The sequence below is a fragment of the Bombus huntii genome, chromosome 14, assembly GCF_024542735.1.
Source record: "Bombus huntii isolate Logan2020A chromosome 14, iyBomHunt1.1, whole genome shotgun sequence".
Lineage (NCBI taxonomy): Eukaryota > Metazoa > Arthropoda > Insecta > Hymenoptera > Apidae > Bombus > Bombus huntii.
The window spans coordinates 5,747,166-5,771,104 of record NC_066251.1 but is presented as its reverse complement, the minus strand read 5'-3'; the positions used below and the strand labels follow the sequence as shown (position 1 = coordinate 5,771,104).

The following is a 23,939-nucleotide window of genomic DNA, read 5'->3' as shown; positions in this document are numbered from 1 at the left end:
TCTTCTTTATACTTTTTTTTCATCGGTAACTTTGTATCGCTTTCTGCATAATAATTATGTATAAAGAATATTTTATAAGGAATACTTGTTTTCAGATTTTACTGTTGAAAAGGAGTGTATGATGTTCTGCGAATTAATTTAGATTTGTAACCTACTTTGGCATTGTTCTTATTGATATAATGTTAAATGTAATTTGAAGAATGCCATTTGAGTATTTTTAAATTCTGGAGCAACGTGATAGAGGTTCTTTTACCGGTTATAAGGATTGATTTTCGCGGTCTCACGCGATTGGTGGAGGCTCGATAGTCTGGAGAACGGACCAATCAGAGGGCGTGACTTTTCCCGCAAGTTTGAAACACGCGTCCTTGTTCCTGAAGCGCGAAAGATTGTGTTTTAATTAATTGTAGTGTCATGGGCATGATAGAAGGATTGTTTTTCTGCGGTAATTGCAAAGACAAAAGGAGGAGCAACGGCAAATTAACGTGAGAATCGTGGCGAAAGATGCATGATGTTTCTTACGTCATTTAATTGACTTGATGCAACTTTCCAGGAGAGCTTTACTTAAAAGAATCTTGTGTTGACACTGCACCGAAACATCTTGTATTCAGCAAAGTAAATTCATAATTAATATGAAATTAATTTCAAAAAATTTCTTTCACTTCATGAACCATCTTTTTCCATTCCAGTAATTTTAAATACATATTCTGTGACGTAAAATAAATATTACACAATTTTATAATTCTTGTCGACTAATTTAGTCTGAATTTCCTGAATATTTTTCCGTGTTTGATAAGTGATCAATCTATTCAATTTGCCTTCGAATAATTTAACTTGTTGTATAATCGTTCGATAATCCACTTAAAAGATAAGCACCGCGAATTTGTTTCGTGCAGAAACCAGTTGGCACAAAGTGTTACGAGAAGTTATCATGGCAATTAAAGACGTTCAATTTCGAGTCGCTGATAAGCATCGTTGACACGTTTATGATCTGTAGATTTCATATTTGGATTGAATATCGTTAGCTGATATTTAGAATCACTTTGCTCCATAGATTCTAATCTTTAATATGATCGGTATACACTGCTTATCACAAATATTAGAACCCATACTCGTTGCATTTTTATACTTTACACGTATTTTTCTAATAAATTTTATTTTATCTAGTATTTCGCACGTAGTGCGAATAGAATGACACATTTATAATAAAATAACTAGAAAATGAAAGCAGTGAAAAATATTCAATTCGTAATACATACTGATAAGTGACCTAATACTTATTTATATCTGCCAGTGTATGTAACCTATATTAAACCGGAATTTCACGTTCTGCATTTATCGAAAAAAAAAAGATTTTCCATGAGATGTCGAAGAAGCAGAATGTTGGAAACGGGTATAGCTGCAATTGGCTGTTTTCATTGGTGCCAATCCATACCAGTCTGGCCAAGCTTTCACGAAGAGATCCACTTTTGTGGACTAGTTTAATCGAACAACCAAAAAAGAGAAATAAAGAAAAGGGAAAGAAGTCGTGGAAAAGGTCATTCCCTGTAATTAAGAAGAAAGTCTCGCGGAATTGGCAAATCGAGTCCGGTAACAACTGCTTTTAAGCAAGCCATTTGTCGCGTGAAACGATTGCTGGAAATGTTATTTCAATTTTTATGCAGACCTTTTTATTGTTACCGAGTATAAAGAGTGACGTTTTATTGCATATCGTAACGGTGTTGCAATAAAGTACAGCGCGAACGATTGAAACGAGTCGCTTCGGACGAACTGGTTTGGCCAAACTCCGAGTTTCTATCGCTTCTCATCATCGAGCCCGGTTAACACGTAGCAAACCGCAGAAACAGCGGATCCAGGTCGTGACATCGAAAACTGCATTTCGATCGACTGTTGCCTCTGCTCTCTGATGACCCGAAAACCACCGCCTAGCGATCACTTAGATCGAGCATCTGTTTTTCCGCAATATACGACCAGGATCGCCACTTATTCTTGGAAGAGGAAAGAAATTTTTATCGAGATGAGAATATATTCTTTTGTTTTATGTATTTATGCTCTACGATTTGTCTTATTCAATCTTAGAATCTTTAATTTTGTGGTAATTGGAATTTAGAATATTTAATTTTATACAATTAGAATATAAAATTTTTAACTTTGTGGGAACTGCAATTCGCAATATTTAATTTTGTGAGAATTGAAATTAAAAATTTTCAATTTTATGGGAATCAAAGTTTAGAATATTTACTATACCTGTTTATTACGGAAACTGAAGTTTAGAATACTGAGAATATTTAGTTTAGAATTAATCGTTAGAATATTTGATTTTATACTAGTCAGAATGAAAAATTCCGAATTTTGTAAAAATTGGAATTCTTCCATGCAACGTACCAATCTATTCTTTTCGAAGAAAACGTCTTGATCGTCGATATTAATATTATAAACCCATTGACTCTTTTGTTAACGGTTACTTCAGGAATCTGCAATATTTTATGTGCACGTTGTGGAATCAGAAAATATTGATTTTTTGTTTCCCCATCGACGAAGGAAATTCCAACTTTGCACTCCGCTAAGATTCAGTAAAAGTATGGAATGTATCTTCCAGGAAGGTTTATAATTTATAGCAGTGAGTACCAGACTGTTCAAAGTAAGAACTTTCCAAGCGGGGCTTACAAGTTGAATAGCCATTGAGGCAGCCTTCGACGTTTCATTTAATGGCATGTTAAAGACCGAATTTTCTTCGAGATGCGAAACACCGGCTCTACTCTTCGCGAGTAACGTAGCTAGTGAGCTTTATTTGCCGCCAGTTTCCTGAAACTTCTATCTCTAACGAACAACCATGAAATTCCTTCGGATCTGCAGAAAGCTTCGATTAAATTAAATTTAATACTAAATTTCTGATTTGTACCTAAATATGCAATAGATGACTGGTGAATCTGCTCCTGTAATACATGAATGATTGAAATTAAGACACGATGATAATAAATGTAAAATGGATTTTGATTATCAAATCGTGATTTAATCGAACGATTTAATTTTACTTCGAACAACGTCAAAATTGCGGATGATTCCTTGTTAGAAACGTTTTCAATATCTAAAATCGTACGAGAACAAAGTCATTCAATTACCTAAAGAACGCTGTTATTCCATCAGTATGCGTCACTATTAGTTCTCGTAATCGAGATTCTACCGTGTAGGCAATTGTTAAAAGCACTTTCGTGTTTCCATTCATATAGAAACTAGAAGGTTTAAAATCCACTATTTTAACGAGTTTCGTAGTTCCAACGGCGATCTATTAGAACTGAACTTTCGTCAAAATCACTCGCCACTTTGGACTAATATAAAAACCAAAAAAAAAAAGAGAGAGAGGAAAAGTGAAATCCATCGCTCTAGCGGCTATCGGTTCGAATTAAAGAAAAAAAGCGTTTTAACGAAATTGTTTGCATAGTTTAACGAATATATGAAAAACCAAAGATCTGAAACCCACTGTGTTTAGCCGTACCATTGATCGATCGATGTTCAATTTCCAATGACTGTCACAGTTGAACGTGGAGGAAAATAACGTTTTGATCGAATTTAATAATCATCATCTACAATTTAAGCGTGTTTTACAATCGAAAAGAAGAAGACGAATGTAGGCTAATTCGATTCGCTTATTAAATCGACGCTGATCAAGTACCATAATTTCATAATACTATACCGGTGTTAATTGAGAAACGACGGCGGTGTCGACCGATACTATTCGAAGAGAATGCTTCGTTACTCTAAAGAACGGTTCGTTAGGATGAAACATAGGGAGGTTGCTAAAGGTGTAATTAAAATTACTGGTGTAGAGAGGCGGCATATGAAACGCAGTGACACGGGAACTGCATCTGAAAATAGTCCGGAGTAGTTCCAGGCGGCGCATTGAGACGGTTTAAAATTGGCATAAAACTAGGCTACACATTCCATCCGACCCTTGAGAAACGTTCTAAGCGCATGCAATCATTGTGCAATACTCCCTCGTCGTGTGTATTATTCCTCTACATAAATAACGCGCGTCTCGCACGACTATCAACGTCTAATGATCATTAACCCATTAAGGATAAACAGTGTAGTAATCTAAATTAAAAGATAAAACTATCGTCGTTTCATCAAGATACAAAAAATATGTTAGAATAATAAATATTATAGAATAATATTACACAAGCCCGCCATAAATTATAGACACGAAATGAACTTCTATAATTCAGAGAAAAGAAGCTAGTTCATCATAGTGCTGCAAAATAGTCCGATTGTATCATCAAATCAAACTGTATAAAATTGAGATGAGATAAATTAATATCGTAACGTTTAGAATGAGATACAACGTTTTTAAGTGGAAGAGGAGATGGTAGCAAGAAAGTTTTTCTGCGAATTTATAGAATATTTTTGAGGATCCACAATACGGATTCAATATAGTTTTACAACTTTCTTGTTGGAATTGACTAAAATACGAAATTATAAATGAAATGTTGATCCTCAATGGATTGAATGCCGGCACTTACAAACTAAATTAAAAGCCATCGATCATTTCACGCAGTGAAGATCATTCTAAAAGAACAATAAATACTAACGTTGCGAACGATCTACGTCTAGAATTAAATTAATTACACGTTCTCTAATTCGCGAGAATTACGCAGTGGCGAACCAAGTGGAACGACCGTTCAGCGAATGTAAAAATGAAGATAGGAAGAGGACTTATTGTTACGCGGCGTAATTTCTCAGCTTCATAGGTTTTGGTAGTTCCTTGGCGGCGCTGGTTTTGTCTGATGGGATTTTTGGCATCTCCAAAGCTGACGGTAGGCTGGTGTCCTCATGTGGGTTCAGCCAATGACTCGTTCTGAAATCACGAGAAAAATGTAAATCGTGTTCTTCTAATTTTATGAACCAACGCTTCGATAAATCGTTGAATTACGTTGAAGAGAAGTTTCGTTCGTATTTCATAAAATCTTCAAAATTCCAAGAAATTCCGGACTGTAATTTTGAACGAAGTATTATAAAGATAAAAATAAGATTACAGAGATTCAATTACGTTACTTCGCACTATTCTATCGATCACCTCGATGCATCGAGAAGAGACCTTGTTCATATGCCGGAGTATCTGAAAAATTGGTAAGAAACTAGAACTGCAATTTCGAAACCCATTTGATGATCCAAGAACGAAACGTTTCCAAAGTACGAAAAATTGAAACTGTGTTACATTGCTCTATCAAAAAGGGAACAGGGAAATGAGAAAACCTTGTAAAATCACACGCGCAAGCACCTACAATAAATGTTCGTTATCTTCTATCTACACCGATTAAGATAAGAATCTTACGAAGCGGTGACAATAGAGAGAATTTTGCGAGCATTTTGTCGACTGTAAATAGCCGTTATCGTAGTAGGAAGACAACATACGCAAAGACAATAAAATGTATACCTGTAGCTTGGCGGAATTTCAGTCTCTTCTGAGAAAGCATCGCCGAGACCGTAATCCACATCATCGCTTGTTGTGCTATCGGACGATTCATTTCTCGTCTGACTCATTGTCTTTACGTCTGTATTGTTGCCATTTCCATCGATAAGCTGATTCCTCACGGAAGCCACGATAAGAGTATCATCGATCGACACCTCGTCGCTCGTTGATTTATGTCTCTGTTCAGCGTTATACGCTGGCTGATCCTCCATCTTATCTGGATACCGATGTAGCACGTTCTTCTCGTAATAATACTGCCCAGGCCTTTTCGCTCTGTCGTTGGCTATTTGGGTATTCAACGGTCTTGGAACTTCACTGGTAACTCGATTCTCGAGTCTGTCGACCTCGTTTCCGCTTTGACTCGCCGTGATAATCGTCACGCTGTGAATTTTCGACGGTTTAGGTTGCACATTCTGATAAGAGTTCTCGGGTTTACTCGTCTGATAATCGCTAACATGCTGCGCTGGTCTGTAAACAGGAGTCGAGTGAGTCGCTATATCATAATCGTTCTGACTGGCAGGCCAGCTACTGAACTCTTTATTATATTCGTTATTCGAAATTGGTCTTGCAGAGGAACTTAAATAGAAAGCGTTAGGATGGACGGTGGTTCCTTGGTCGTTTAAGCTTGCGGTAGGTCTGCCAGGGAAATCAATTTGATAATTTGATCCATAACTACTCTGTATTGGCTTCCTATTTGGTTCTTGATAAGGTCTATAGTGCGGATCATTTACTATTGTATCCTCAGTCTTTTTATCAGAAGAGATGGTAGACCACGTGGTATACCTATTTTCGAAATCTTTTACGTAATCATGTTGGCTATTTGCAGGTTTGATGTACGTATCTTCAGAATCTTTTAGATAACTCTGTGGGTGGTTCGAAGTTTGTGCATAGCTCTGTAAATTACCAGAATCTGTTTGACCGACCAAAACCACAGGCTTATATTGCAATTTCTGCCAAATATTGATTCCATGTCCTTGATTATTGTGCTCCGGCGAATCATAAACAGGCTTGGCCGATGGTTGACTCTGATACTGTGAATTAGGCCACGAATTCAATTCAGGTCCATGATCATGTGGCTTATAATTAGCAACATGTGCGTCCACATCTTGAGGTCTCTGAGTAGAACTGTAAACTGGTTTGGACGATGGTTGACTTTGATACTGTGAATTAGGCCACGAGCTTGGTTTAGATCCATGGTCCTGAGGTTTATAATTTGTAATATATGCGTCCACATCTTGAGGTCTCTGAGTAGAACTGTAAACTGGTTTGGACGATGGTTGACTCTGATACTGTGAATTAGGCCACGAGCTTGGTTTAGATCCATGGTCCTGAGGTTTATAATTTGTAATATATGCGTCCACATCTTGAGGTCTCTGAGTAGAACTGTAAACTGGTTTGGACGATGGTTGACTCTGATATTGTAAATTAGTCCACGAGCTTGGTTTAGATCCATGGTCCTGAGTTTTATAATTTGTAATATAAGCATCCACATCTTGAGAAGGTTTCTGAGTAGTCAATTTTTGGAAGTTGGTATAATAAGTGTACAAAGTTGGTCTTGGACTGGTTCCAGGAAAACTATCAAACACAACATCGCTAGAGTAGCTAGGTCTATATCCTTGGCTCAAAGGATTAGGATTATTGGGATCATTGAAAGCATATGGAACATAAGGGTAAGCAGGATTTCCTAGAGGATGCGCTATTATCACAGGTTTTGCTGGAAGATAAGTTGGAATAGGCATAGATCCTTCAGAAACTGGTCTCTGTTGTACTTCCTGGACCAACGAGGGATTCACTTTTATATTGGACCCATAGATAGCATCATTCACAAAGACAGGCGAATTAATTGCATTATTTTGTACAACTATGGTTAGATTATCTGCAGGACCAAAAGGCTTCTTCACGACAATCCTGTTCTGCTGTTGAACGCTTGTTTTTGCAGGGTTTAAGTTATGAGAGTATAAATCTGTAGATTTTGAAGTGGTTGCACTGACTGAAGCGTACTTCTTTATTTTATCAATGATACCTTCTCTTCTAAATTTTGGACCTCTCTCTGCCCATGATTCTAAATTCAATTGTCCAATAATAGAATCGTTGCAAGGCCTACGTTGATTCTTCAGAGTATCCTGTGTCAAGAACACAAATGGTTGTATAGTCTCTATACTATCCATAGTTGAGCAAAGAACTTGAGCTAGAGTGACTCTCCTGATTTGTTGGAGCTGTCCAGGTGTGAAACTGCCTTCCTGCTTTGAATTCTCATACCAGAATCTGTCTCCTCTACGTATATTATTAAACTGCTGGCCAATTATACAAGCAAACGTGGGTCCAACTAAACCGCTCTTCACTGATTTCTCTGCAAGTCCTCCAGTGAATAAATCAATATCTTCGACAGACGAGTAGACTAATTTGAACTTTCTAGCCGTGGATGGTGGCATAACTCTCTCTAAATCGTCAAAGTTTTTTATCGGCGATAGAGCACAGGGCTCTCGCCATCGTACATATGGGGGAATTCCATGATCTCTGCCTCGTTGGATGTTGATCGAAGCTAGATCCATTCCAAAGGGAAATCTTGGAGTTTGAAACAGATGGTTGGTTAACTCTTCGCTTATGTGCTCGTCTCTTCTTTGGGCGTTTTGATTGATCAGACCAAGAAGAAGACGATCCACTGAGCCGGCTGTTTCCAGGTTTGCTGGGTTCATGAACTCGTTGTGGATGGAAACATCTGTAAATTGAAGAAATTATGAAACTTTTGGTACTTTATGTTATATCGTGATTTTCTAGCATTCTAATGTAGCAATTTTTATATTTTAATTAGGAAATTCCTTGTACATTGTATTTCTTGATAGAAGATTTTCCAAGATAGAATACTGACTGTTGAAAATTGGCTGATGATCGCTGTTAAATCGGACGAAGCTCTGTTGAACTAGAGAGTGACCAAAGCGATAGGCAGCCGTAGAAAACGCATTCGCGACAGTTGGTTTCACTGTTGGGTCGTAACCTTCGTAATAGCCTTTCTTTAAGAGTTCGAGGTCGAATATTTTCATCACGTCTTGACCTGGAATGTTTCGATCACCGTTACTTCTATCTCTACATCCTTTTTCAACTATGCTCAATTCTGATATCCGATAATAACTAACCGATCAAGTTCCTTATATTCGATAATAGCCGATTAACATTGAAACTATCAAACGATAAATAGGACATTTTAATCACGAAGAAAATCCTCGTCACAACTATCATTGCGAAGAGTTCTCTTATGGATTTATTATTTGACGATGCATAAATAACATTAGAAAATTTTCTTCGAAAATAACAAAACTATATTTCGATGTTAATTCTTGGCGGAGTTAGCCAATCGTCGTAGTGTTATAGATATCAGAAGAACCAGGATCGTTCGAGTAATTCGATTTCCATTTGAACGTTCAATTTACCAAGAACAATAGGCAGGAATTCTCTGTAGGTGATGTGCTGGACAATGGACGCGACGATTCTCCGGGATTCTTGAAATAGTTTCTCGTCGCTCCAATGAGCATTCAACGCGGCAAGTTTCGTCGCGATTCTATTGTGAAGCCTCAAAAACGCTACGTGAAGAGACGTGAGGGCAGGTTGCTCGCCGAGACGACCATCGCCAGCTTTGAAGCAATTCGTGGATAATGATCCGCGTCTACAGAGATCGGCATCGAGTTTAGGTAGCACCGGTCTCTGCGACTGAATCCTCCCATATTGCAATAAACCTGTGAACATAATATTACATGTAAAAATATTACATATTAATCGAAGTTAAGAAACTTATTCTTATTGGCTATTTTTAAGATTGATATAAATAAAAATTTTCAAAACGAACGGGATGAAATTATTTTCTACGAATACTAATTGAACAAGCTTAACATTAAACTTATTCTGATCTTCTTCAAAGTTTTAATTCACTTTCGTTGCTTGATTTAAAAAAAAAAGGAAAAAAGGGTGAGAAACATTGTACCTGTGAATTTAAGGAAACGAATTATTAAATTAATTAATTAAATATAATTAAAAATATACAACAGTGGTCCTCTTTTAAAATTTTAATTCGCTTTGGGTGCCTTAGGCTTCTTCCAAATTTTATAATATAAAATATAAAAGGAAAAAAAATATATATATATATAAAGTATCGTTCTTGAGTGAATTTTTAGATAAATTAAATTTATAATAAAGTCTCACCATTCCGAAATAATCGTAAGGAGTCTGTTTGAAAGGCGCTGTTGCTGTATACCACAGAAGCATCTAGATAACTTGTCACCTGTGATAATTGCTCTCTGGGGCCAAATTCACAATCTTCTTTCGGTGCTGAGCCGCTTCGAACGAACTCTAAACATTTAACATCCAAAGGACCGAAGAAATTATCGTGTTTGCTTACTGATATTGGCAAACATTCTGGATGCTGTGGAGATATATTTTACTCTTAGAAAAATCAATTAATGAGCGGTGGAGGATCGAGTTATAAGTGCAATTATGTACCATGAATTCCGGTGGTTGGAAACCGGATCCGAATTTCAGACAACATTGTGGTATAGAGCCATTAAATCCTCTGCCTTGCCCGGTGGCTAAAGGGAGCACATGAGATGAGAAAATTTCTATCTTGATGGTTCCAATATTGTTTAGTAATTCTGACTAGGAAAATCAGATATTAAATTTATGGAAATCTATAATTACGTTTCAATCGACAGAGTTCTAGTTTCCTTCTGAATGTTCGCTGATTATCGTTTTTTGATTTAAATAGATTCTCAAATTAATTTCCTAAAACGTTTTAAATAAAGTCACATTGGAAAAATGGAACGTTAAATTTATGTATTTGGTTTCCTCTCAAGTTTCAAGTCACTATCATTCTTTGATTTGCACGAATTTTATTTGGTAAAATTGTAGAACTTTTTAAGGAAGTCTTGTGGAAACGTAATTATAATTAATCGTACGGAACTATCATTGTCAAAAATTGCTGAAAATTCCCACCTGTTAAATCATGATCGACAAACTGTCCCCACTGCATGAGCATGTGAGTAACAGCTTCCAAGGGGACATCTTTGTCCTCGTGAATCACCGTGGTCACTAGTCTTGCGCTAGGAAGTGGTCTTCCTGTCACCGATTTCCTGATACTCTGAATGCCATCATCGTAAACCGAAGGCAGGAACCTGACGAACATCCATCAAATTCATTATCTTTCCCTAGTCAAATTAATCCTGAAGCTTAGATTATTCGTTCAATTAAAGTCACTGCATTTATATACCACAGGCAGGAAACACGATATTCGCAGACCCAATTTTCTTCATTCCCTAATTTTTGTACTAGTTTACAGCCAGAAGAGAATATCGCTAATTGCGATGAAGATGCAACTCTTTTAGAAATAGTCGATAAACTTATGAAATTTCGTGACAAGCCAATGGCATCTTCGAAACGTCCAGGAAAGTGACAAACATCAAGTAAGAAGAGAGAAATTAATATAAATTACTAATGAATATAACATGAATTACCAAACAATTTTGTATAATAATATATAATCTGTACAATGATATATCTGTACAATTATACAATAATCTGTACATATGATGAGTGATATAATTGACAATTTTATATTATTTTGTATTAGATACAGATATAAAACTACCAATAGTATATACACTATATATATATATTCCAAATAATAATATAAAAAGAGAAGTAGGGATGTGGTACGTTATACAAAAAGAAGTCGAAAATATAGAATAAAAATTTTTTTTTTTTTAATTTTTCCATCGAGACAACGATCTACAGCGAGATTCGTTATAACGTACCGCACGCGTACCGAGCGAAAATTCAAAGTCGATTTTCTCGAAAACAAAACTTCAAACGAAAAATTTTTATTCTATATTTTCGACTTCTTTTTTCGCGTAGAATTTCCGCTTGTACCACCAGTTACCAACCACCCTGTATATTTCATGTCTTATAGAAGAACAATCCTAAAATACAACGATGTAAAATAGATTGATACAGTAACGTATAATAGCCAATCAATTTTGTATCATTGTATTTTAAGATTGCTCGTCTATGAAACACGAAAGGATATAATTTATAACGTTCCTACTTCTTTTTACTACTATTACTCCCGTGATTTTCATTTAGTGAATTACCTTTGCATAGTGGACATGGCGGAGCCCCACCATAGATGATGCAGGTTATTGCAGCTTCCATCAGACGTTCTGTATCTCAAACTGGCCGCCGGACAGTTGGGAACTCCTCTGTTTGGGCAGCCACGTTGAAGTGGATTGCTTTGACTGCGACGAGACAGAAGCGAGTCTGCCGGAGTATTTGGGAATCTTGAGCAAACGAGTCGTCGAAATTTCGAGATTAAATAAGAGTGCAAAGTTGCGGAAGGCAAGATGTAAAATACGGTGTTCTTACTTTCTTCTGAACAACGTGGTGCCCTGAAGAACCGCGTATCCGTACTTGGCGAGGAACCTTGCTTCTTCTGTTTGTTCGTTAAAAACTGCCACGTGCCTCGCAGGATTGTCCGAGTCCAGGTAAAGACCTGTTCAAGTTGTATTTAAAGATCAATTTTGTACCTTGTAATTAGGCAATTAGATGTTGTCGATCGTTGTTTGTATAGTTTGTGGGTTTGATTTGTGTTTATATGGCGATTTTATTGGAACTGACATTTATACAGCGTGTTTCACTTTTTCTGCAAATTTTTTCAAGATAGATGGTTCATGGGCATAGATGAAGAAATTGTGAGAATCGTATGAGAAACATAAGAGTAAATGTGAAAGTAGAGTTTGGAACATTTTGCAACGACCTCTATTATTTAAATTAATAATTGTGTTTTAATTATTATACAGAGGTTGGACAAATAATGGAGACACTTCTTATACGTCATATACTTATACATAACATAAAGGGATATACATACATATACATGATAAAGACATATAAGAGTTGTTTCCATTATTTTGTTCAACTATATATTGAAAATATTATATATTAACTGCATATTGTATATATATATATAATAATAAAACGCATATAACTAAAACAATATATATTATGTAAATAATATTGTATATATATATTAACTGTATATTGTATATATATAATAAAAATGAATATAACTAAAACTTTCAGTAATAGTTAATATTCAAATCAATAATTTTCTTTCTAACAATATTTAATATCAACAATTCGTCCAATTATCTCTAACATTCCTAATTTCCATAAATTTCATGAATAAACTATCTCTCTTGCACCCTCGAAAAATCTTCCCAATTATTGTCGAATCTTTTTAAAATCTCGTGCAAGAATTATGCCTTTTCAAATGGAAAAGCAATTGTTCAAGAACTATGAAAAATCTCACCCATCGAGTAAAGCTTCGGTTCCTTAACAGTATACAGATCCTTCATGGCATCGAGCCCAAAATTAGCCGCCTCCAACAAGTCTTCCTCGTCGGGCTCGGTTTTCCCTTTGTAGCCAGCGTCATAGTTATTTCTTTCTGTCGAAATTACGTCATCCATTCTATTATCCTGCACGGTCGTTCCCAATGAAACTCCTCCCTCGGGATTTCTCTGCGGATACTTTCCCTCGTCCTCTTCTCTGTCTGACGGCGAATTCCACTCTCGGACTCGCTCTTCCAGCTTCGAAAATCGATCCTCGTCGCTCGTACTATCAGTTACGTTTCTCTCAAGACTCGCCGGAACTTCTTGATCGTACAAATCGGCAGATTGTTCCACTCCTTGAAATAATTCTCGCACGTAGAGCAGAATCTGTTCGTATTGACTCAGATTCTCGGGAATAAATAAAGTTTCTATCGCCTCGGAATTATCATCGTCTCGATTGGATCGGTCGTCGAACGTGGATTCGTTTGTTGGTCGAAGAGTCGAAGATACTTTCGCGGAAGATGATCGCAGAGTCTCATGGTTCGTCGCTGACTTCGACAAACCGGAGGAAAGAAGGACGAGGAGGACGCTGGAAAGTAAAATTCAATTGAAATTCGACCCCTGAATGGTATTCGAGGAACCATTTGCTTCGTGATATTACAACTTTTTGAAATCTCGTTAGCAACAAAATGTCCTGGTTCTTCGATAGTAAAATTGCGAAGCAATGAGGACACGTGTATACAGGTTACAAGAGATCTATCGCAAACGTATACTTAGTGGAAAGTTAGTATGCAACACGAATAATCTTAGCCTTATACAGTAACTTCAAATCTATGCTGCAACGAATTTTTGCGAAAAGTACATGAAAAGTCTTTAATTGTACTAAGATACAAAATATAATATATAGGTATATTTACAGTATATACATATAAACTGTATAATTAAAGACGCGTCGCAGACAACATTGCAAGTACGAAATATCCAATTTTTAAAGATAGAGAAGAAGTTTCTGCGACTTAAAATTATTTTCAAAATTTCATTTGCCTTGATTATTATACGATCTGAAGCGTACGATAATGCAAATTCGTCACGAAATTTTCTATCTTCTATTTCAATCTATTTTCCCATCTAATCCTACTTCAGTCTACCCCAAACTATCTACTATCCTTTTTTTTTGCTAAACATAGTGAAAATTCCGAGAAAACTAAATGTGCCATTTACCTATTTATTTATACCTCGTATTTATTTATTTATTTATTACCTATTTATTTTTACCTATTTATACCTCGTATAAAAAACACATTTTTTCAACATGTTCTTTTTACTTTTATCACAAAAGTATATTTTAGAACGTTCCCGAGTAAAAATTATTATAAAATCGGTGATATTTAACGTGCATGCGTTCGAGCATATCTATCGCTTAATGACACGTACATTGTCTTACGCGGATAAGCGATGTTGGACATATCGGCGATTATCACATTTTAACACTATTAGCAATTATTTACAAACGGAGGCAGCTTTTAAATTCTGTACTACAGTGTTCACTCAAGTTTACACGATAAAGGAAACAACGTTTGAACATTTTTCCGCTTACAATGTTGTCCAGAGGAAATCCTCATTTACTGATTTAATTACCGAATGAACTTCAAAATATTTAGAATTAGATTTTACATGTATCTGTCGTATCAATCTCACGATTAGCCTACCGAGGATTGATCATGCAATTAGTGCCAAAGATGGTCTGGCTACATATTCTGACTTATTAGCACAGTAAACAATTGTCTGTGATCCGTGTATGCTTCCAATAATTATCTCGTGTAAATTTAGCAAATTTTAGCAACATAACCACAATATACGTGTCTCGCGAGATTTCAAAATGTTTCATACAATTTGGACACGGAAAGTTTGTAAAAGTGTACTTTCGCGAACCGTTGAAAATCTTTTTCATCCTTTCGGTAATCTTCGAATGGAATTCATGCGCCACGACGTGAATCCCTGAATAAAATTTCAGGAATTTCACTAGGCGAGATTGGAAACTTTTACGCGAAAATGAAGAAGCTTCCGTATGAATATGTTTCGCTCTTTTATCTACGATCTTCCATTGCAATTGCCACAAAACGTTCCACGACGACGTGATGTTCAGTTTCGCATTTTCTCGGCCGTGACATTAACTTTCTCACGGGATAAATCGCACAAAAGAGCAGAACGTGAATGGTTGTGTTTCTGGCACGCGTTTGAATGCCGTTCGTTGCAGCACGTGCAGCCACCGCATTTGCATTCCATCGCGTTAGCCGCATTTAATTGCACTGATCGCGGTAGACCGATCGACTCCCGATCGACGATACCGGTTGCCCGTTCTGTTCTAAACGGCCTCGTCATTCTCGTCACGGTGAAATCGAACTGGATCATCGATCACCGATGCGTACGTACGCATTCGTAATATGCAAATAACCGTTAGCAGAATTTTTCTAGTCAATTACTCGGCGAGAATACGAGTGAATACAGAATGGTAAACAAGCGAGAAACGAACTTTCTTCGTGGACGAGCAGAGATTTGTCTGTGTGTAGAATACCTTGGCGAGTTTGTAACTTCGCTTGACAGTCGATGGCATCGATGGAATCGAAAGTGACGATTTGATTTTGCAATACGAAGAGTTTTAGAGCTACTCTATTAGAATTCGATGAGAAGATTGATATTTGATATTACAGAAATCATAATAGTCTTCTACTTGTTGATTGTAATGCTAATACGATGACTGCAATGCGTAAAGCCGATAGTATGTAATCATAGTTTAAACGAAACTGAAATATCTATTCAATCGAATTACAATAAAAAATTATAGTAAATGCGACGAAAATGAAGTATTTACGTTTATAGAAGGAAAATGTAAAAAGTATTCCCGAACGGTTGAGATGAAAATAAAATATGTCTGTGTTTATGAATAAAAAGGAAATTAGAAAGTGGAGGATAATCAACATTAGACGATGAGGAGAGTATTGAGCAACTGGGGCGTAAAACTTAGAACTGGAAATGACGGAAATATACGACAAGATGTAATCGACGCTAAAGTATAAGAACTACTGAGTAAGTAGTACGTAGTATTGATGGGAATTAATTCAATGGTGAATAACGACGAGGCGAAATTCCAGGTACTATGACCAAGTAACACAAATCTTTATTTGGAATGCGGAGAGATGTAACGGGACCACAGATTGTAAGATGCTGAAGAACATAAAATCATAACATGTTTTCCTTGTTTACTGGATGTAGGAAAGGATGTACAGAAAATTTGTTGAATTAACAAGGATAAGGAACATAGACGTTTAAATGGGAAATACACCTAAACGAACCAGAATTTTAGCAAAAGATTGTGAACGAAATATTTCTATGATGAAAATTAGGATATCAAATTAGTTGCAAGGGAATGAAAATATAAAAATATCATAAGATCCTAATTGGGAAAGCGACGATTCTAAAAATCCACTTAATCCTTTTACCACTTTATTACGTTGCTGTAATAGACCATCAATTAGTTGAATAACGAACGTACATATTTGTTTTAAATTATTCCTAATTTTAAAGTATTACGTTTCCTCTACAAAAATACTCTGAAAATACACTACAGCAATACTTCTTTACAAACCAAAAAACAGTGGTTCGTAAACGGAATTAACTACGCAACGATGAATTAATGAGGTACAAAGGTACAGAAACTCAGAAAGTGGAAGGACGAATATCAGGAATTCACTAAACAATGTCAATAAATCAGATAGAAAATTTTAAATATCCGAACAAAAATTTAGAAACTCTCAAAGTGGAAGGATACATATAAAGAAGATTTAAAACTAGCCATAGAATGATTTAGAATTATTGAGACAGACTGAGATGCAGAAATTGACAGAGTGAGAGAATTCATATTGAGAAGACTTAGAACTAGCGAATTTGTTGAACGATCGATCGATTAACGAGACTGAAAGATTCAGATATCCAGATAAAAATCCAGAAACTCACAAAGCTGTAGGATTCATGTCAAGAAGAAGGATCCCTGTGAGGGTGCACTTCGACCTAGATCACGCTTCAACCCTTCCCCGTGGATCGAACAGGCGCGCAGGAGGTGTCCTTCGTGATACGTGGCCTTCTCGAGGACGGTTCACCAAGTACTAAGCCTCGTGGAGGCCGATTGACCGGCTTTTTACTCTTTTTACCAGATCGGCCGGTCGTGCACCTTTTTCTTGGATTTTTACTGTTACTCAGGCTGCCCTCCGGGCCTCACCTCTTTGATTTCGATCGAATGTTTTGCGATATACTGCCGGCAGATCGTGAATCCTCTTTCTCTCTCTCTCTCTCTCTCTCTCTCTCTCTCTCCTCCGTGTATTTACACCATAACGATAGCTGTCCGAGTAGAAATGAAACGAAAAGAGAGAAGCATCGAATCCGACTCGGATTAACGCCTCGAGGAGACGTCGTGCCCGATTCCAGTTAGGACAGCCGTTTGCAGAGGAGATCGATACTATGGTAATTCGTGGCTTGTACTATATGCATGGTCTTTAATCTTTCCTCGCGATATGATTGGTTCTTTCGTACGTTCGATTGGCTGACAGGGAATTTTAATGAAGATTTGTCGGAACCAAGGCGAGATCGATAATAGTTGATGAATGATGTTGAGCGGTGTTAGCGGGTGTTGGTGGTTGATCGATGGTAATGGAAGATGGGTTTTGTTAAGATAAGTAAGATTAAGGGTGGAGAGTCTGTGTTACTTTGTTGTTGTTTCTCAGATATTCTTTTTAACATCGCTCGAGGTTTCTGCTCTGTTCTTTCTAAGATGATAGGATCAGCGGATGATTTGAAATCTTTGCTTATCGTCGTTCAAGATATTTTCTATCGTCTTGATAAACAATATCATTCTCTTGATCTAATGAATCTTTACCTTTACGTTTCCTCCATCCTAATCGAAAACATAATACTTTATCTCGATATATAAACAGTTGATTTCTTATATTGAATTTTTCTTCGTGAGTTTAGAAAATGTTTAGAAAATAGATTCATCACCGGAATCTCTATCTTTACGTTACTGCATTCTTCATTAGAAAAAATATATTTTTTATCCCATCGAATAAATGGTAGAAATAATATATTTAATTTTTGTTCATGAAAATCAAATTTCCATTAAGAAAATATTTCTTTCTTGTACAGCTGTCATATGCATATACATGTGTCAATATTCCATTTCCAAAACATAGTAACTAATCATGTTGAATGTGACGTTTTCATGATTTTAATGCACTAAATATCATAAAATAATAATGGAAATGTTGACAGAACGAGTTAGAATTGTTTGGAAAGTGGATGGATTACATGTAAAAAATTCGTCTAATAATTGATTTATATTATTGTTGCTTTGAAAATTAAGTGGTACGAACCTTATCAGTGCCTGGCGGCTTTCTCTTGAGCTTGCAAGCTGGCGATCGCCTTGCCAGAGCCGTACAGCACCTTGGCGCGTACCTGTACTCTTCTTGTAGTTGTGCAAGAGCTTCCTGATCCGGAGGAGCCGCTTCCGGACCCGCCACCGGAAGCCGAGCTTAACTGCAGCGTGGTGCCTGCATAATTCGCACCCCTGCAACTCGTACAGCCCTCCGACATTCTGGCTTCCTGAATACCCGTTCGTTTTAAATGCGAATGTCTCTCCTGAACGAAAGTACACCCTACAATCGTTGCAATAGCCAACGAAACTCATCGTTTTATTACAAATTTTATATAATTAATTTTAATAAAATTTGAAACAAACAACGTTTATAGTTTTCATTCTCTAACCTTTCAATTTTCCATCTCAGCAAACTCTTCCGATGTTCTGATCTTACATCGATATAATTAATTTTAGGGAAATTTGAAATGGAAATTTGATAGCTTCAATTCTTAACCATTCGATTTTTTCATGTTGTAATTTCGTATACTTGATTTTAGGGAAAACTTGAAATGCAATTTTATAACTTTAATTCTTAACTTTCTCAATGTTTCGATATTTTCATTTCTAATTAATTTTATTTTCTATTAATTTCTAGTTTCTAGATAATTATAATCAAGTTTAAATACAAAATTGTACAACATTTATTCTTATATTATATCTCTTAATTTTCGAATACTCTAATCTTGACCTTATAACTTTTCTTTCCATCATTTACTACCTTCGATGAGAATGCAAAGTTATTACTCATTCGCCACGGTCATAAATAATAATTAACGTTTCCTATTTTAAACACAGTCGAAGGCTGATTGAAATTATCAACTCGGATGATACTTAAATATTCACACTCGACTTCCCTGTTTGCTCCTTCGTCCACCGAATGCAATCAATCAATACGTCGACGCGTTCCATGGTAATTACCCGAGAAGAACGCGAATTAATATTGTACAATGTCTCGTTATTACTAACCGATACCCCGCGATCTTTCTCTAATTGCTCGACTGGTTTTATCAGTAGTTGGAGGAATATTATTAGCGTCTAATTTTATGTTTAGTAGTTTTGAGAAATGGCAAAAATAAATCCGTCAATGGCAGTCTCTAAATTTAATATTGCGCTTCTTTTTCGTTCCTTAATTCCCTAATTCGCACATTTCAATCGTAATGATTTCTATTTACTGCCCTAAAACTGACGAGTCTTCTAAATCATCGTAAACTCAGAATTTAAATTTCTCACAATTACTTTTTGATCTTCTATTTCGACTCCAACCACGAAAAATCGTATTTCTTCTCCGATTCAAAGAATGAACAGAGACAACAGAATCTATTTTTCCACTCACAGTTGCGTTAATATTAATTCAATAGTTATTATAAATTTAGGAAAATCGTTTATCAACCTTAGATCCTAGGTTTAAAATTTTCTTTCATTTCCACCTCTTTCATTCCTTAGTTTCTTATATTTAGCTTCTAATTCGCGATACATGAAAATGAAGAAAATCGACTATCAATCTCAGGCTGTAAGTACAAAACCCAGCTCTTCTTTTTTTACATCATCGTTTTTCACCGGCTAATTTGCTATATTTTTCGCTATGCCAACCGACAGAAATGCTGCTCCTTCTTCGACCGAAGAAGTGAAGAAACAACGAAGTGGACGAGGCACTACAATACAGTGAGCACGGCTCTGACCCGCACGCCGTTCACCATAAATCCGGGAAAATCTGGGTTAATTATACTAATGGCAGTATAAGGCGAGCTTTCCTACCGATGACCTTACCGGAAAAAGGCGAGACCCCGGTAACTTCCCTGGCGCGATCGTTAAAGCGAATTTTACGATGCGAAGCAAGAAGAATTCGTTCTTAATGCGACGATATTCCTCGATTTTCTAAACTGCTCCGTTTCGTGGAATAAGGAAAAAAATAATGAAGTAAAAAAACGCGAAAGTAACGTTCAGGAATTTTTCCACGCTCGGTGAATTTGTCTTCCCGAACGAGGGGCTGTTTTCCAGGAAAAATTAGCGGAGGACACTAAACAAGAGAATCTAATTTTCATTGTCGTTCGCGATTAATAATAAGACGTACGAGACTCCTTTAACACGTTCGCCAGCGTATAAATGGGAACACTTCGTTTTCGTAATGTGTGTTCGTTATACAAGGTGTGACAGAATATATGGGACCCACTTCGGCAGCTGACTGTACACCAAAAAACAATGTAAAACAGTATTCTTTATCTGTTTTGGTTTATGAAATACGATGAATTTATCGTGTAAGGATATGCAACATGTATCGAAAATGTTGAAATACTAGCGTTCAGAATAGAACAAGCTTCTTAATAAATTTGGTAAACGACATTGGCAACCCTTCAGAGTGCAACCGAATGTTCTGTAAAGGAAATTGGACAAAGGAAATTAAAACAGAAAATTCGTCGTATATCGTAAACAAAAACACGTACAACATACGTTTATATGAACCTTTTTCATTGTTTTTGCGTGCACAATAAGCTGCCGCAAAGGGTCGTACATGTTCTGTTACACCCTGTATAAGTAATATGTTCGTAATATGTGGCAAATTGCAAAGAAGACTCAGAGAACGCATAGTGTTTCAACAAAAATGTATTTTACGTGTATAAACAACCATATAATCCCGGTTGAATTGTCTGAAATGGTTGTAGCTATTCCTTTATCTATTCTCGTTTAATTTTCAGCTACGAAATAAATGAACGATTGGTAGAAAATAGTAAAAGAATCTCGGGACCGTATCTATTTATTAGAGATTACCGAGATTATTAAATATGTATAATAATATAAAAATATAATAAAGATATACCGTGTTATATCACTGAATATTTTGTAAAAAAGTACAAGGAACAGAATATGATTTATAGCAAATGTTTCGTTCCATTAGAGTAGCGAAGGTGTTAAATGGAAGACTAAAAACATCTTCAAAAATTGTTTTCGCGGCAGTCGACTACCCTTAACATCTTGAGAGAAGAATTTTAAAGCGATACGATAAAAAAAATGCTGCGTTCATTTAACAGCTTGTAGAAAAATAAAATTAATTCACTGTATCACTTAATGCTTCTAAAAAATCCACAAACCCTGTAAGAACATTGCTGACTGAACTAAACATCGAAAGAGAGAGAAATAAAACTAAAAGCGATCTCTGCAGCACGAAGTCGCGAACAGTTACATCCGGTCTTTTAACCCACTGCCTTACAATCCCGACTGGCGCTATTCCCCCCGGTCGCCGTTCAAATTTGATACCTTCTAAAGTCTAGCAAAAAAAACCATCCTCAACGCAATCTGAGCCTCCACCTCGACCACACGTTCACCAACAAATAAAACAAACCAGAAAGAAAAAAGAAGAAAAAACAACCGGGACGAAACTCAATGAACAAACAAAAAAGAACTCACAATAGCCAAGGACTCGGTAATAAAAAGCTATGAAAATACACACAGTGCCGACCAAAAGTATTAGGACATCTGATAGTATTTGTTTTCCAGTTACTCCGAATATACCGGGTTACTCAAAATTTTCACGTATTCGCAGGAAACTCGAAACTAGACAAACAAAACTACATGGGGCACGTCGAGTAAAACATCAAAAGTATACAACTTCCTACGCGATACTTGATGTGTAATACAATTTTCTACCGAGTCTGTACTTTTTTAATTATACTCTGAAAGATTGGAGTTTGCGTAAAAAGCCGCGCTGTGATTATAAATCTGGCATTTTGTTCGCGTAATTTTACCCGAAGAGTGTTAAGAGTTCCGAGTAAAATTTATTGGAACTTTTCGATAAAGCGGCTGTCCTAATATTTATGGCCGGCAGTGTAGGTCGAATTGAAAACGTACACGAGGAATCGGGTGACGTTATCCAGTGAAGGGAAGAGGCATCCTCCGGCTAATGCTCTCTATCCGTGGTACTCTATGGTAGCTCACTGCCGGTTCACAATCGGCGACGACGTCCGTGCCGGTTCTGCACGTCCACCGAACTGATCGCTCGCGACGGCCTCGTGGTAAGCCTCGCCACGGCCGCACTCGTCTCTCTTTTCTTCTTCGCCGGGGTCTTGACTGGCGATCTCTCCTTCGTCGTCGTCGTTGTCCTCCGAGAACGCGACGTGTCCCCGCCAGGAGGGGACAACCCGGAGAAGTGGCCTCCACTCTGAGCCGCTTTTGCCTTGTTCTGACTCACGATCCTCAGGTACAGTCGTTCCTGATAACACCACACGCCGCACGAATTGCTCTGATAAGAGCTTCTCCGTCGTCTTCCAGCCTCTTCGAACAATGCAGGATTCTTGCTCCATTCTACAGAACGCTGTCGTTATTCTGTATTCTTCTTGCTCTATCTTTTTGTCTTCTCGTACGTGGGTTCACGAAAGTGTGCATTACACCTTCTACGAACGCATTTTGTGAGTTGTACGGAACGTTTTCAAATTTCACTGGCTCTCTGACGAGACTCGAGTCGTACGTACCGCGTTGGTAAAGTTTGACACGAAACTTACTGAGGTCTTACGTGTGGAAATTACAAGACTACTGAGGTAATTACAGAGATGGAATCACGCTTGACACATATTATGTTTCATATGGCTATACATGCTTGGCGTATATTAAGTTTTACTACATATATCTTTAAGGTAAATAATCAGTTTAGCTGATGATGACTATTCATGCCGCGTATTAATTTTTTACTATCGTAAATATATCTTCGCAATAAACGTCTTGCAGCTTCCATATACAATTTCAGATTGGTTTCAAATTTGACCGATATAATCACGACTGTTGCGTCTCATTATAGCGTTAATGAAGTTGCAGAACTACTCGTGTAACACATACGGCGATAACGGAATTTCAAAATGTTATGTAACACGTAAAATATATGTGTAACATATTGTATAACGCATACAGATATCTTCGTGAGCCAGTGTAGGTTCACGAAATTCCTCTTTGTTCGTGGAGCTGAGACAGCGCGTCTTTGTTCGGATGGTTCTCCTCTGCCTCTGTTAATCAACGTCTTATTTTCTTGGGTTTTGTAGAGATTGAGGTGATCGCGGTTGTTAAAAGCCTGCGAACCATATTATTAGCATTATCCACGGAGATTATGCTATTAAAGTTATGATGGGAATATACGGACAGGCAATCTTTATACGGGATCTTGAATATGAGATTAAGAATTATGTCCGTAGAGAGGTTTCATTTTTATAGTTTTTCTCAGTTATTTCACGTTATGTAGGTCTATGCATTGTACTGGACGTCGTCAATTTCCATAATTAAAAAAGCGAATCCTACGACTTACGAGAGACAGGAGAACTCAAGAGACGACGAAATTAAAAAAAGAAAAAAAAAAAAAAAAGAAAGCAGGACAGACGAAGGCAGGATTGTTCAAGGAGAAGTAGCGTGATAGCAGAACTGACTGTACTGACGTGATACGGGGACATTGGTGAAGGAGAGAGAGGGCTTACAGGGGCCACAGATCGGTACGCAGACCCAACTGCGAAACCTAACCTTCGATCGGTAAAAATTCGACCGGCGAATGGCTGGACCTTGTGCCCCGTATAAGTCTTTCGCAATATAGTTGGCACACGTGCGCGGGAGCCTGAAAGATCCGTGTAAAATCAGGCCCTTTGCCAATCTTAGGGCCCACCCC

The 23,939-nt window shown here is 37.0% G+C and overlaps 1 protein-coding gene across 1 annotated transcript; it reads right to left on the bottom strand.

The window, feature by feature from the left end:
* Positions 1 to 68: 68 nt before the first annotated feature.
* Positions 69 to 22,599, bottom strand: LOC126873406 (uncharacterized). Its single transcript, XM_050634248.1, has 12 exons — positions 22,235 to 22,599; positions 18,261 to 18,542; positions 12,819 to 13,426; positions 11,873 to 11,999; positions 11,602 to 11,787; positions 10,448 to 10,626; positions 9,959 to 10,044; positions 9,662 to 9,881; positions 8,896 to 9,198; positions 8,337 to 8,519; positions 5,432 to 8,186; positions 69 to 4,852 (listed from the first exon to the last, which is right to left on the bottom strand). The coding sequence occupies exons 1-12, from the start codon at positions 22,597 to 22,599 to the stop codon at positions 4,717 to 4,719; spliced, it is 5,430 nt and encodes a 1,809-aa protein (XP_050490205.1). The 3' UTR covers positions 69 to 4,716.
* Between the last annotated feature and the right edge of the window lie 1,340 nt (positions 22,600 to 23,939).